This window comes from Anarhichas minor, unplaced genomic scaffold, assembly GCF_050575085.1.
Source record: "Anarhichas minor isolate MPS153535 unplaced genomic scaffold, ASM5057508v1 ptg000011l, whole genome shotgun sequence".
NCBI lineage: Eukaryota > Metazoa > Chordata > Actinopteri > Perciformes > Anarhichadidae > Anarhichas > Anarhichas minor.
This window is the reverse complement of record NW_027466457.1, coordinates 7,791,072-7,805,399: the sequence shown is the minus strand read 5'-3', so window position 1 is coordinate 7,805,399 and position 14,328 is coordinate 7,791,072. Positions and strand designations below refer to the sequence as shown.

Sequence of the window (14,328 nt, the reverse complement as noted above, 5' to 3'; positions counted from 1 at the left end):
AATTGAACAACTCGTTAGCTGCTACAGGCATTCGTCAAGTATCAGTTATGACGTAACTATGAGGAAAGCGTCGAAAGTGCACCTTTGCGCCTCCCGCTGTGACGAAGAATCCGCGCAACCAATAGGAACGAGGCAGGCAGCCAGGCACGGAAGTAAAAATTGAGGAACATTGAATTGCATTGTTGTAAAATGTTGTCATTTTATTGACAGATCATCTGATTTACTTCAAGAATTTAATTTAATTCAACATTGTTTTATTTTTATTTGAATCAATGAGTACTTAAGGACAAGTGCAACAATATGTCTTCCCACAGTTACGGCCAGAATCTGTCTCCTCATGGATAGCTAATTTTAATGGTTGGTTAACCTTTAATTGGGGTAAATACATTTAGGTTTGGGTGTCTTATAGTTTAGGGCAAGGTTTTTGTCACTGACCATAACTATAGTGGCGTCTATATGTTTGGAAAACATTAGCTGCACAAAGCACCCAAAAAAGGACAATGACTACGGACCCGATCAATGGCAGATGAACTATACTTCATGCACAGACCCAGTGTGCTCTAGTGGTATTGTGCACATCTGTTTACCTCAGCATTTTAATCAGTTACCAAAAAAATAAACAATACAGTCAAGTTCATGAAGTGAGTCACAAAAACTATCAAGCATATTTACGACCGGGTAATGTTGATAGTGATATGACTAAACATTTATTTTGTTCATCACAATGTAACATAGCTTTGAACCTGCAATAACTAGTTTATTTTTGGCCACCTGTGGGCAGCAGATTCAGCTTGGTGATTCTCTGGAGGTTCATAACTGCAGAGACGTTGTCACATTGTTCTAATATTGCCATTTCACACATTGTAAATGGAGAAAATTCTAACTGTAACCGCATTAATGTATTCATTGCCAGTCATCAGAGATTAAAAGTAACTAGATTTACTCGAGTATAGTACTTTTACTTCACTACATTTATCTGACAGCTATAGATACTAGTTACTGGGCATGTTAAGACCATATATTTGCAAAAAAATAAGCTCACAAATATGTAGTATTAGTGTAAACTACCCAAGAGTGAATTGTCATAACTGTTAGCTCCATCTTAACTTCCACATTAAAATGCATCAGACACGTTAATGCATCAGAAATAATATAATAAATATAACACTTTTGATATCTGAGTACATTGTACTGGCAATACTTTTACTTCAGTAAGAATTTTAATTAAAGTAGGACTATTATTTGTGAAACAGTATTATTTTTGTTACATTGTTGTGGTGCATTTAAGTAAAGGATCTGATCATAGTACTTATTTCCCCACTGCCAGCCATTGATATAAAACAATTGTGTTAATTAGAGTATGGTATGAATCAATAAGGGACACGTCGCGCCCAGTCAGGGACAGTGCATTTTATTTTTCAATACGGGAGTGGTAACCCTACAGTGCCGGTAGGAGTCCCTCAAAGGGGAAGGCGGCCAATACCATCGTTTGACCACAAGGTGTCGACAAAGTCAACGTTGCATTACAGTTACCGTTGCCTTTAGGTGCTTCTCGTGATGTCGGATCTTTGGGTCTAAATGCTTGTGAGTTTTGGATTATCTTTAAAGGCATGTGTTGTGGATTATTTTCGAATGCAACTATTCATCAAAGTGAACAGGGGAACAAAACTATGATGAATAGATTTTGTTTTAAAAAACAAAGATACTGCTCACACCGTCCTATTTGATACACCCTTCGTTCCGACACCAATGTTTTAACTTTTCCGACAGTCTTTAAAGTAACAATAAATCCGGATATGACCGCATAACCACAGGAACCAAACTTCAGCTAGTAACGTTAGCTGTGTCCGTAGCATAACAGCTCCGCTATCGGAATTCAAAACAAAAGCTGTCGGAAGCACGTTATCTTGTTCATCACCGATTTCGACGTTAATATGGAGCTGTAGGCAGAATTTATAAATAAAGGTAAAAGTCTGAGTTTCATTCTTGTATATGTGGAGAAAGGATTATTTTGGGGGTAACGTTAAGGTTACCGCTAACGTTAAAGTTAACGTTATTTAGCCACATTGTTTTTCCTTAGCTAGCAGTAACAGTCTATAAACGGTTACTTTTTTCAATTTGACACAAACGTTGATCTTTGTATACTTCTATGATTGAAGAATTCTATATTTTACGATTAAGTACTTGAATTGTAGCCCACTAACGTTACAGTGGCAGGAGCAGAGTTGATGAATTGTCGTGTTGTCTGCAATCTATCGCTAGATAAGTGGGACATGAAGAGGATGAAACCGCAAACTAGCTAATGCTAACCTTCCCCGTCATATTCCACACTGTTTGGACTAGCATAGCGTTACTAGTTAGACTCCTCTAATGAGTTTCGTGAAGATTGAAGTGACTTGCTGTCCAACACACACATTTTGACAGGTTGAAAACGTTGCCATCCTCATCCCCTTTGTAATCAACATCAAATCTGGCATGACACTCTCTCCCTGACTATTGATCATTTGCCTTTCAGTGTTGAGGAATGGTCTGACTGCAGCAGCACCAGTAAAGATGCACAGCCGTCTGCAGGAGTTGAAGAAGGAAGAGGAGACTCTCCTCAAAATCAAAGTCATGCTACAAGACCAGCTGAACAGGTTGAAGGTGAGCGAGAGAGTTCACAGACTGAGGTTGTGTCAATGTTTGTGGTCCCTGTGGTTTACATATTGTGTATTCACTCTGTGTTTCAGTTTGAAGAAGGAGCCTTGAAATCGATCATTAGTGCTCAAACAGAAGAAGGAGACCCTCAACGATCTTCCCCAGAAACTGAGGTGAAGCACTGCCACAGAGAACATCAGGGACTACCCTGCTAAACACTCAGGAGTCCCCATCTGTCTTAAGATATTCTCAGTAATAGTTCTGCTTGTGTTTGTTGATTAATTCACACTTAAGCTGGCTTGTTGAAATTGAAGATCAGATGTAGTCACTACTACTAGTACTCTACACTAGTCTTGCATTTATATTTCTACACAAAGGCCAGGTAACGCAACATAATAACCTTAAGATAGGAGAATGGTAAGCATGCATTCATCTGATTATTATAAGGCCCCAGTTTACATACAGTAGGACCAAGGTCTACATAGTCATGTCACTTTTAATCCCTAAACTTAATCTGATTCTTCCGGTGCACGTAAAAGCACTGACTAAAACATTTTGGGACTGTTTTTGGTTTGATTGTTTTAGTCAGAAACGTATGAGCCTTCTAAGGAAGCTTGTTTGCGTCATTCAGCGATTGAGATATTGAATTACGTAAATAATAGGATTTTTACTTTGTTTACTACATTGATGATGTTATAAATGCAAAGACATACTACTCCAGCTAGACGTGCACTCACATTTTGACTTGAGCTTTGTTTTGTCATAAAAATACATTGGTTCCCAGATTAATGTTAAATAACATAATTATGTTTTATTAAGGATGTTTCCTGTTCTCATAACTGTTTCTGAAGTTTTGTCTTGCACACAGATTTCCTGCTTTTTTAAGATTTCATTTCAAACAGGTTCATGTTTATTATTTGCTTTCTTTGTTTCAGGTTCATATTAACCTTGACGATGAGAGCGAGATCAATCAAACCAAACTGCTACTGAACGCCGCTGTAGATTTTGATATGGAGGAGGAAGATGATGAGGAGGAGGATGAAGAGGATGAGGATGATGATGAAGAAGATGACAATGAGCTTGGGTTTGCGCCTGAGGACGATGAGGAGGAGGATGATTACTGAGATTCTCAATATTTGCACCACTGAAGAAGAACCACATGTAAACGGACATCTGTTGATTTGTTTACCCGTTTATCACTTATGGAGTTTAATTTATTTGGATGGAGTGAGTTACACTTACGGTTTAACATGTGCGAGATTCCAGGCTTGTCATCCACAACATGGTAGAATTCATGTGTCAAATTTTGTGAGAAATGTCTCACTAAAATGCAGTAAGACAGTGTTATTAGGTGCCTATAGTTTACTAGACATATTGCATTTCGAGGATTAGCATTAAAATGTATGGCTGGGCCATATAAGAAGATAGTGTGTATGTACGAGATGATAATTGTAAGCACAAAATAAAATGTTTTGCATAGGGTTCATCTGACTGATCTGACATCTTTTACAATGTACACTTGTTTTTCAGATGTGATGAATGTTTACTTATTAAGAGGACAAATCAGATTTTCGATAATGTAAAATTGTCCTAACCTGACCCAGGAGAATGGGTAATGCAGTGCAAACACTTTCTACCGGCAAACCATTCAGCATTTTCTAAACAGCTAAAACAATACAGTGAGCCTCACAATACGGCCAGCTTTTACAGTGACAGCAGGGACCGCTCTGGAGAAGGGTGGTGCTACAACAGGCAACATACAATAGAGATTGCACCAATAGATATATTCAGCTTTCTACATGCTGTGCTGTTCCAGGAGAGCTCCCATTCACCCGGGGACTTGAGCTCAGCACACGCACCTGCTGCAAATGAATTCTTCATAAGGCACACAGGTAATCGGACATCAAATACCGGACCTAGGGAATCAAATGTTATGGAGTGATGGTTATGGATTGTGCACGAGTAATTTAAAAGATAATTTGCAGTTGGAATACTTCAACGAAAATGCTTAAGTGAGAAATGATATATCTTGGAAAAAACTAAGGTTAACAGGAGTGTTTAACAATTAGTATTCATAATTCGTATGAATTCTTGAGACTTTTTAGGTTATATGTCTACCATATTTCTGATTTAAAATTCCCAAAATGTATCATAATGCAATGTCTTCAATTTAGCATTTCCTGATAAAGCATATGTATCACGCCGATTGCAGGATTATTAGACTATAAAACTGGCGTGTGATATGCTCCTGAGTGCCTGGAAGCAACCATGACAATGTAACAAATAGCATTAATTTCCTTAGAATTGTCAAATGATGAGGTAATAAAAGGTCCCATATTGACTTAAAGTCCGCATGTGTTGAAAGTTTCATCCAATGTCATGTGATTGTGCACTGTAAATATATCAACCTCTCTAACATTAACTTTGCTTACAGAGGTGAAACCGTAGTTTGTATGGGATCTGTCTGCCTCAGCAGGATGAGCTCACACTCCATTGAGTTCGAAAAGGGGTGTTTGGCTCTGCGTTAGGGATGCAGGCCCCCCCGTAGTCCATCATATTGGATGCTTTCACACCGTTTGATGACAGTGACTATATCCAAACTTAAAGGTGTAAGCATGTGTGTATAGGTGTCTTAGATACAACAATATGTTTTCTCCAGACCAAGCTTGTTATTGTGATAAAGAGGTGATGCTAAATGGTTCTCCTCTGTGTGCAAACGACAGTAACGGACTGGAGCAGAACCAGACAGTGACTGTGCTGCAGGCTCAGGAGTACCATGCTGCCCCGCTGTGCATTCAGTGTGTGTCATGTGTTTGTGTTGGTGCTGTGTCTGTCTTCGGCTGAGGACTTCGACTGGACAAAGAACAGCCACAGCTCCTTCTATTATGGCACTTTTCCAGCTGGTAAACAAAAATTGCTCTTTTGCTCAGTGGGATGGTGGCAGTACATTTTAAGAGCTGGTCATCTGGTTGTTGCCATGTATGTATTTATTAGGATTTTCGTGGGGTGCCGGCAGTTCAGCCTATCAAACAGAAGGAGCCTGGGACAAAGATGGAAAAGGACTGAGCATCTGGGACGTGTTCAGTCATAAGAAAGGCAATATCCAACAAAATGACACCGGGGATTCCTCCTGTGAGGGCTACCACAAAATCAAGGTGGGGTGATCAGGTGTGATGTGTCTGAGAGATATAGAGAACAGAGGGGGTCAAAAATAAATCTGAATATTTCACTCCATTGTCTGTGTGTTGTACAGGATGATGTTTCTCTGATAAAAGACCTGAAGCTTAACCACTATCGCTTCTCCATATCCTGGCCTAGACTCATCCCCACTGGCATAAAGTGTAAGTAACTGCTGGTAATTCAAGCTTTTTGGAACTGAACTGGCATATATGATTTAATTTGTTAACAGCTTAAACTATCGACACTTAAATACCATTTTCAGCTGACCATATAAATGAAAAAGGAATACAGTACTATGATGAGCTGATTGACCACCTGTTGGAGAGCAAGATCACTCCCGTTGTTACCCTGTATCACTCGGATCTTCCACAGGTTGGTATGCAAAACACTGATAATCCCTAATTTAAGACCTTTTGCATTACATGACTATTCTTCTTTACCGAGTTAATGTACTCTTTGCTTTTCTAGGTCTTACAAGAGAAATATGGTGGATGGCAGAATGTTAGCATGGTCAACCATTTCAATGAATTTGCAAACCTGTGCTTTGAAAGATTTGGCAAACGAGTCAAGTACTGGATGACTTTCAACAATCCATGGGTAGGTTGAAAATCAATGATTTGCAGGTTTTACATTCACACCTGCCTTGTAACATATGATTCGTCATCATTATAGAGCTTGGATTTATATGTTTATACCTGTTATAAGTACTCTTATCACACTAATACTCCATAATCTGCGAATCTGCGTCAGTCTGTAGCAGTTGAAGGCTATGAGACTGGTGAGCATGCTCCTGGACTGAGGCTGAGAGGGACAGGGGCATACAGAGCTGCCCATCACATAATCAAGGTAGGACAACGTAATAAAAAACAGGAATGTGCCACTTTGAACTGAAATGTAAATCATACTCATAATAGCAATCTTTTTCATAGGCACATGCAAAAGTTTGGCACACTTATGATACACAATGGAGGGGGAAACAAAAAGGTAAACAAGGTCAAACACTTGAAAGTAACTTAATTCAATATTTGCCTCTCAACAGTACTGTCTGTCTTAGTGTTGACAGCTCTTGTCCTCACCTGCAGGTCTGGTTGGCATCTCTCTGTCTGCGGATTGGGGAGAGCCGGTGGATATCAGCAACCAGAAAGACATTGAAGCAGCTGAGAGATATGTCCAATTCTACCTGGGCTGGTTTGCCACACCCATCTTTCATGGAGACTACCCTCAAGTGATGAAAGACTTCATCGGTAAGTTGAGTTGTAAACAGTTAATCTTGAAGTAATATTTGGTGTTTGGGGAATTAACTAATCACTACTTGTGTGTACAGGAAGGAAGAGTAACCAACAAGGCCTCGGGACGTCCCGCCTGCCCACATTTTCCTCCCAAGAGAAGAGCTACATCAAGGGGACGTGTGACTTCCTCGGCATCGGTCATTTCACCACCCGCTACATCACCCAAAAGAACAACCCATCAGTTCGTAGTAGCAGCACCTACTTCACTGACCGTGACCTGGCTGAGCTGGTTGACCCGCGATGGCCTGACCCCGGGTCAGAGTGGCTCTACTCTGTGCCGTGGGGTTTCAGACGTCTGCTCAATTTTGTCAAGGTGACTTATGGTGAATAGTGAATCATGCAGAACAGGCTTGTTGACGTTTGTGTGGAAGCTGAAATGATCTTAGCACACTGCCGCCCTACTTAAATGACATGAAGGCAACTCATTGCATATTGATTTGTTCCCCATCTAGTCTCAGTACAGAAACCCAATGATTTATGTGACAGAGAATGGAGTCTCTGAGAAGATGTTGTGCACAGAACTGTGTGATGACTGGAGGATACAGTATTTTAAAGACTACATCAATGAGATGCTGAAAGGTGAATGGGCTCATACATGTCTTGTTTGGTAATTTGGGGCAAATGTATTCAAAGTCCAATCCAATTTTTGCGGTTAACTCTTTCTCTGTGGTGCCACTCAGCTATCAAAGATGGAGTCAATGTGAAGGGCTACACCGCATGGTCCCTGCTGGACAAGTTTGAGTGGGATGAAGGGTACTCCGAGAGGTTTGGCTTGTACTATGTGGACTTCAGGAACAAAAACAAGCCCCGCTATCCCAAAGCTTCTGTCCAGTTTTATAAACACATCATCAGCTCCAATGGATTTCCCAATCAGAGAGAGGTAAGAGACATAACGTGGTCACTACAAAGTCCGGCCTCTCATCCTTTCCAGACACACTTTTGAGATAATTGTCTAAAAAAATTAAGATTAATTGGTTAATGCTCGATTGTGCTACAAAAAACTTGTTTTAGTGGTGATATGCGATTGTAAATCCTTGCAGGTTGAGAACTGGAGGAGGAAGGCGGTTGAGATGTGTTCCTCAAGCAACCAGCTCCTGGCTGCAGGTCAGTTTGTCTAGAGCATCCCTGTCCATGTTTATCAATGATCAGTGGTGAACAACTAGCTGGGGTAAACAAATAAAGATTCTATAAATAAAAAGAAATATCCAAAGCATTGCCAATATTTTTTAAATGCAAGTAAGATCAAGAATTGACTTGAATATGTGTTGCTGCACCTCAGAAAAACACATGAACAAATTATTAGCTAAAAAGAAAAATCTCTAACAGAATATCTGAGATTTCTTCTTTGTTTGCCCCCCCAGCTAGAAGAAAATCCAAGGAACATGCAGAAATGCCAAAGGTTTGGCCAGTGCATGATGAAGTTTAGAACTTGAGGGTACATGTCGTCCAATTAATGTCCGTTTTTGGTTGTTGTTGCTTTGTGATTGTGCTGTATTAAATTTGACTAACAGAATAAGCCTCTGCAGTTTAACACTAAGACATGCCTCTGAAACCAGCGTGTACTCCTTGCGTACAGTGTGCAACTATGTCTTCATTTATCTGAAGTTTTACTAGTGTGCTTGAATCTAATCTGCAAGCAGCTTTGACAAAAACTCAATAAGCATAAAGCTTATCTGTGGACTTGTGCCCACAGGGTGTTTCACAAAGCAGGATTATATATGAAACTGTCTGATGTATTAGAATTCAATTTAGAAATCAAAGATTCAACATGAGGTTACAGAACATGATTCAGCCATGCCGGTTGATGTCTGGCGATAATAAATACATTTTCGAAGATTTGATTTTAAAAAGTTGTCTGGCGGTGAAAATGCTGCTTTATGAAATATTCCCCAGTAGCTTCATGCAGTTCTCAAAGGGTTAAAGTGTCGTTAATCAACTGTGAGTACTTTCTCTTTTTTTTTATTAGAGGAACAGCGGAGTACTGCTGCCAATATTCTAAGACTTATACATGGTAAGGAATCACTCATGCTCACTATAAATGAGATAAAGGATGATTTGATTTAGGGGACAAATATTAACCCTTTGAGTGCTGTGCTTGAGCATCATCAGTCGCTTCGTGAGCAGTGTCTGAACTACGTAATAATGCTGGTGATTTGTTAATGTACGTGTGTGTGTGTGTGTTTGTGTGTGCATTGCAGACCCTTTGACCAGCCACATGGAGATGGTAACTGAAATTGTTGTTCCCACTGTTTGCACACTCTCTATTTTGCTCAGCGCCGTCTTCCTTATGTTCCTGCTGCGGAGGCGGAACTAGACAGTGTGCGTGTTTACAATCACAAACATCAATACACACACTTACTGCAAGTGCTTCATTTCTTTAATGGATCATGCGTGAACATAAATACATTATTTGAACTGAATTTCAAGAGAATTAGTGACTTCATTAATTTGATGTGCATATAGAACAACATTGGTTTAGCCTTTTATAATAAGTTTAGTACCACACACTCAAACAGTGTGGATAGCCCTGCAACATGTTGGATTTTCTTATTACAATATTGCTGTGGAATATTACCATCGCAAACAGCCCTTGTGATCTATTGTACTTTGTGTTTTGAGTTGTTCCGCAAAAACAGTCTTTCAACTGCTATATTGAACATAAAACAAATCAGCAAATGTGATAATAAAGATGCATTTAGAAAACCCATGGCAGCGTCACGGACTGGAAGTTTTTTTATTCAAGACATTTGACAAAATGACAGTATATCAACAGAAACATAGACTAAAGGTAATTTGGCTAGTTCTTCTAGCGTTTTTAAAACATGTTAGTCGCTGATGAGAACATCAAAAATAACTATTAACACCTCCTTTGTGTTTAAGTGGTGCTCTGTGTAAATTCAGGCAAAGTTGACGAGGCTACAGCACACCGTGGTGGAGAAGAAGGCAGGATTCTCACCGTCCTCATTCACGGTTTCATTCGGGTAATCTAAAGACAGAACAGTTAAAGAAGAAAAATGTTATCTGTACTTTACTGGGATAACAACCGCTTGTAACTATATGGCATGTACGATATTTTAGAGTGTCGCATTAAGGTCACCTGTTTCAAAGATAACATGATCCACCAGTGGTCTGTCACTGAGCTGAACGGATGTCCTGACCTCACGAGAACCGTGGCCACTGGACACCTCAGCCCCCCACAGGACTGGCTGCTCTCTGTGGAGCACACAAACACGAGGGATGAGACAATAGCCCCTGTTAAACCTTCACAGTTGGCACTTAGGTGATCAAACAATACACAGGATACAGTGGGTTTGAATCACAGGCAGACACGCATGACCACATAAGGAGAACTGTGTGGAAGCAAGTGTGTTTCTCAAAATAATAAAGGCCAGTTTTTTAATTCATCAGATCATACCCGACGCAAAGTGCAAATGGCTCGCACTACCTTTCTCCTACTTTCTGTTTCACTTTGTTGACACTTTTGTGGGTGAAACAAATGACTATTTTGTGTTAAAACATGAATGTAAAGACAAACATCTCAATTTAGTTTACCATTTTCTTCGGATGTAATGACGCAGTAAGTGTGCAAAGGGTTGTATTCCTTACTTCTGGTAGAAATGGCTGATCAGTGCGGGTTTGATTTGCAGTTTGAATTCATGCTCCTCATCGTATGGGTGTGTTTTGTAGTGCTGCAAACATGACCTAAGGGGAAAGAAAAAGTGTATACTTTAATGTCATCTTTGGGAAAGAACATTTTGCACCCTTATACATTATTGGCAAAAAAGGCAAATTAATTTACTGTGTGAGAAGGAAGAGCCGGTCGTAGGGCAAACTCAGGAAAGTAGTGCAGGTCACTATTATCTCCAGTAGATGGTGCAGTTTCCTGAGTCGGATCACTTGCTCCTGCAGATCAACCTCTGTGCTCAGGTAATAACACTATGGGGTCAAATATTTAAACTTAGAATATTTTGTTAACCGTCATCACAAAATAGTTGTCAGTAAAACCGTCTTACCAAGTGGTTAAGAGTTGTCAGTTCTTCACCTGAGGGGGAAAACGAAGAACAAATAGTTTCAACACCACTGTAAAACTTTGAAACATATAAAGGACAGAGTTATACGGAGCTTCAGAGTGATGTTTAAGAGGATACCGATGAGGTAGTTGATGTAGTCCTTTCTCATCTTGTCCAGACCCATCTCCAGCAGCATGTGGACAGGGGTGACACCCGTGAGAGACACATGGTCAATCTGCTGGTGGTAAGACTGCAGGATGAGCTTGCTGAGGGAGCTGCTGCTGTCTCTGTGAATCTAGAGGAAATCACACAAAACTAAATGTTTTTACACAAAACATCCCTCAATCTTTTCTCAGCAATAAACAGTTTTAAAGAGCTGCCTCATTTCATACCCAAGGTTTGATGTCACCGTATCTTAGAGCTTCCGTAACCAATTTCAGGCAGTCTCCAATGTCTTGATATGAAGTCACACCTGTAATGAAAAACAAAAAAATGGAGGAAAATGGTTGTCACTGTCCGTTTGTAATGCTAAATCAAGTGAATCCTAGTTTCCTTAATCGAGGAGCTGACTCACTCGTTCTCATCCGAACCCACAGCTGCTCCACAAAATCCAAATCGCCTCGTTCCAAGAAAGACTTGAAAATGTCGGTGGTCTCAGTTTTAGGCTTTGTGGTCTTTAAGAAAAGATGAAGAAGCAAGAAAGCTACCACATTTATTCTGAAATGAATGAATCTGTGAAAAGTCCTTTTCTTCTATCATACCTCAGCTTTTTTGGCAGCCTGGTCCTGTAGTGTATTTGCAGTGTCCTGAAGCTCTGAAAGACAAATGAAAAAAGCGAAATAATATTCTTAACCAACTGTTTGCATTAAATCGTAAGAAATGTGCATTGATTTAAAAAGAAGCAGATACCTTCTAGGAAGGCTTTGGTCAGATTTACAGCTGACAGGCTTTCCAAAGGCTCCACCCATTCAGTCTCACCAGTTCTCAAACCATCAGCAAGAGTCTGAAATAACAGGAATCGGAGATATTTTGATGCCTATTTGTGTGATGTTGCCCACGGTCATTCATGTCAGATCACTGTGGGCCACCAACCTGAAGAAACTCTAGCTCCCTGTACATCTCATTCATCGGGCTCTTCATGTCCCCGCTGGCAACTTTGATATTCTGCACATGAACAAAAATAATCAAGCCAAGTACACAAAATGCACCAATTTATTCTGTATTTTAAATGGTATTACAAAATGATATATACAAAGTAAGTATTTATGGTCGAGAAATAGTATCTTTAGAATGTGAATGACTGGTTCTTACCAGTGTTGCTGTAGAGGACAGGGGTGGGGTCTCAAGGATACTCTCCACATGGCTCCATTTGAAATCCACCGTCACACTACTCTGTGACTCAATGATGGTGTTTTCAACAACAGTGGAGCCAAACAAGTTGAACCTGGCACTACCTTTGATTGCCATCTGGAAGCATTGACGGATGTAAGTGAGTGAACATTCATCCACACCGACTTACAAGGAAGGATGTACACTCACCGAGGACGAGTGGTGCCTCTTCTTGTGCTCTTGTTTAAGCTCGTCTAAGGTTATGAGGGATCCTTTGTCCACAGTTGAGCCTAACACAATTTACGTTGGAATAAAGCAAATGGCAGAAACCTCAAAATCTCACAGGAGATAAATACAAAAAAATATTCACTATACTGATAATGTTTCAATAATGTTTCAGGCTATACCTTTGCAGGTAACAGAGTATAATTTGACACCAGACACTCGATTGCCCATGCAGACCGTTTCAGCTCCAAACCAGGTTGTTCCAGCTGGATCAGACATGTCACATCGCACCCATAGAGGGTGTAAGGCGGGGCTGTTGTCCACAGATGATATATTAGCATTTTGAGATAATGTGTACCAAGACAGCAACTGCCTGTAAAAATAAAAAGGAAAGGAAAAAAAGCATTTTGATTATCAACAGTGTATTAGTTACACTGCTTATGCAATCCTACTCTGTGCACTTTCGTCATTTGGATGAAGAGTTAAACTTCTTAGTTGGTCACCTTGCTTTCATGATCGTGAGCGGCTGTGGTCCCAATTCTGTCAGGAGAGCAATGGCATCAGCATTATCAGCATTATCATCGTTGTCAGCGCAGTTTGATGTCTCAGTCATTGGTTGATCATCAGGTTCATATATTTTTGGAACCTTGAGAAACCAAGAAATAAAAACAAAGTTAGTTAGTGAGGTGTTTTAATAAAATGTTATGATAAAAAGGATACCTGCGGGTATCTTGAGTTATATCCTTTGCTTTTACAATGATCTATGGTTGTAATAAACTATTACGCCATCCCAAACCAACATCAACATGTCAAAATAATCCTAGGGTAACTGGTACATACACCAAGAAATCATAGACTTCTGAAATGCAAGACAATGTCCATGTGTTTATTAAGTTATCATGTTACACAGTCATACTTGTGTAGGGCTTACAGACACCCTGAATATATTCAGGGAGTCACAGCATTAACTTTACTCACAGCTTTTTCACAGATGAAGACTGGCTGGTTGCCACAGTACATATTCAGCACAGGGACTCTGTCTCCATTCATCTGTAACATTTGGATGTCCTCCTAAAACCAATCAGATACAGAAACACCATTATTCATTACGGTGTAACATAAATACATATGCATACATACACCATATTACGACGGATTTTACTTAAGATAAAATCAAATTACCTCATATGTACATGAGTCGTTGCCTTCCTCATCTTGAAGAGACCTTCGATCAACACATAACACACACACATAAATAAACCGTACCCCGGCAAGATAAGTCGAATAACTAACACGTAAAGTTAAGCTAAAGGCTGACGACTCGTCCACTGTATAGCGTCCATTTGACTTTATCTAAAAAGCTAAACAATTGGTAACGTTCGTGACGTTAAGCATCCACAAGTAAACTCACCGAAGAACATTATAAAACTCCTTCGCACTAGATATCACCGTTGAGCCCATCACACAACCATACAACAGACCGCCTGTTAAAGAGAGATTCACGTGGATAAAATACAAAAGAAGTTAAGAGAGGAAAACGGGCTCCTACTGTTGATGTTTTGACTGTCGCGCGCTCACTCGGGCGGTGGCGTCATGGGGTCACAGGTCATCTTTTTTATCAGTTATACGTTTTTATATCAGAAAATAATTATTTAAGT

At 39.9% G+C, this 14,328-nt stretch overlaps 3 protein-coding genes across 5 annotated transcripts; 2 read left to right on the top strand and 1 right to left on the bottom strand.

Annotated features, from left to right (window-relative positions):
- Nucleotides 1–1,817: 1,817 nt before the first annotated feature.
- On the top strand, nucleotides 1,818–4,121 carry snapc5 (small nuclear RNA activating complex, polypeptide 5). The gene is made up of 4 exons (XM_076089176.1): nucleotides 1,818–1,965; nucleotides 2,516–2,643; nucleotides 2,730–2,810; nucleotides 3,573–4,121. The coding sequence occupies exons 2-4, from the start codon at nucleotides 2,554–2,556 to the stop codon at nucleotides 3,759–3,761; spliced, it is 360 nt and encodes a 119-aa protein (XP_075945291.1). The 5' UTR covers nucleotides 1,818–1,965; nucleotides 2,516–2,553; the 3' UTR covers nucleotides 3,762–4,121.
- A 1,248-nt stretch (nucleotides 4,122–5,369) lies between these two features.
- On the top strand, nucleotides 5,370–9,728 carry lctlb (lactase-like b). 2 transcript variants are annotated; one of them, XM_076089174.1, is made up of 14 exons: nucleotides 5,370–5,540; nucleotides 5,632–5,792; nucleotides 5,891–5,978; nucleotides 6,080–6,189; nucleotides 6,286–6,414; nucleotides 6,568–6,663; nucleotides 6,747–6,801; nucleotides 6,900–7,061; nucleotides 7,142–7,419; nucleotides 7,559–7,685; nucleotides 7,787–7,986; nucleotides 8,147–8,210; nucleotides 9,073–9,117; nucleotides 9,305–9,728. In XM_076089174.1, the coding sequence occupies exons 1-14, from the start codon at nucleotides 5,414–5,416 to the stop codon at nucleotides 9,418–9,420; spliced, it is 1,758 nt and encodes a 585-aa protein (XP_075945289.1). In that variant the 5' UTR covers nucleotides 5,370–5,413; the 3' UTR covers nucleotides 9,421–9,728. The 2 variants fall into 2 exon arrangements, with proteins under 2 accessions (XP_075945289.1, XP_075945290.1); XM_076089175.1 differs by lacking the exon at nucleotides 9,073–9,117.
- Nucleotides 9,729–9,816: 88 nt separating this feature from the next.
- Nucleotides 9,817–14,278, bottom strand: zwilch (zwilch kinetochore protein). Of its 2 annotated transcripts, none has more exons than XM_076089173.1 (18): nucleotides 14,220–14,278; nucleotides 13,853–13,895; nucleotides 13,649–13,741; nucleotides 13,174–13,316; nucleotides 12,853–13,043; nucleotides 12,656–12,735; nucleotides 12,428–12,583; nucleotides 12,209–12,280; nucleotides 12,026–12,119; nucleotides 11,878–11,930; nucleotides 11,691–11,790; nucleotides 11,509–11,588; nucleotides 11,255–11,411; nucleotides 11,120–11,148; nucleotides 10,906–11,042; nucleotides 10,713–10,808; nucleotides 10,204–10,319; nucleotides 9,817–10,092 (listed from the first exon to the last, which is right to left on the bottom strand). In XM_076089173.1, exons 3-18 carry the CDS (start codon nucleotides 13,727–13,729, stop codon nucleotides 10,004–10,006), a joined length of 1,674 nt encoding a protein of 557 aa, XP_075945288.1. In that variant the 5' UTR covers nucleotides 13,730–13,741; nucleotides 13,853–13,895; nucleotides 14,220–14,278; the 3' UTR covers nucleotides 9,817–10,003. The 2 variants fall into 2 exon arrangements, with proteins under 2 accessions (XP_075945288.1, XP_075945287.1); XM_076089172.1 differs by having other exon boundaries at nucleotides 14,082–14,244.
- Between the last annotated feature and the right edge of the window lie 50 nt (nucleotides 14,279–14,328).

Excerpts from the sequence above, each read along its gene's own strand:
- snapc5 (XM_076089176.1), top strand. The coding sequence starts at position 2,554 with ATGCACAGCCGTCTGCAGGAGTTGAAGAAGGAAGAGGAGACTCTCCTC. Across the intron at positions 2,644-2,729 it reads ACCAGCTGAACAGGTTGAAG|TTTGAAGAAGGAGCCTTGAA; the intron begins GTGAGCGAGAGA and ends TCTGTGTTTCAG. Across the intron at positions 2,811-3,572 it reads GATCTTCCCCAGAAACTGAG|GTTCATATTAACCTTGACGA; the intron begins GTGAAGCACTGC and ends TCTTTGTTTCAG.
- lctlb (XM_076089174.1), top strand. The coding sequence starts at position 5,414 with ATGCTGCCCCGCTGTGCATTCAGTGTGTGTCATGTGTTTGTGTTGGTG. Across the intron at positions 7,062-7,141 it reads AGTGATGAAAGACTTCATCG|GAAGGAAGAGTAACCAACAA; the intron begins GTAAGTTGAGTT and ends TTGTGTGTACAG. Across the intron at positions 8,211-9,072 it reads CAACCAGCTCCTGGCTGCAG|AGGAACAGCGGAGTACTGCT; the intron begins GTCAGTTTGTCT and ends TTTTTTTATTAG.
- zwilch (XM_076089172.1), bottom strand. The coding sequence starts at position 14,131 with ATGGGCTCAACGGTGATATCTAGTGCGAAGGAGTTTTATAATGTTCTT. Across the intron at positions 12,281-12,427 it reads TGTCCTCTACAGCAACACTG|AATATCAAAGTTGCCAGCGG; the intron begins GTAAGAACCAGT and ends GTTCATGTGCAG. Across the intron at positions 11,589-11,690 it reads GTGGGTTCGGATGAGAACGA|GTGTGACTTCATATCAAGAC; the intron begins GTGAGTCAGCTC and ends TTTTCATTACAG.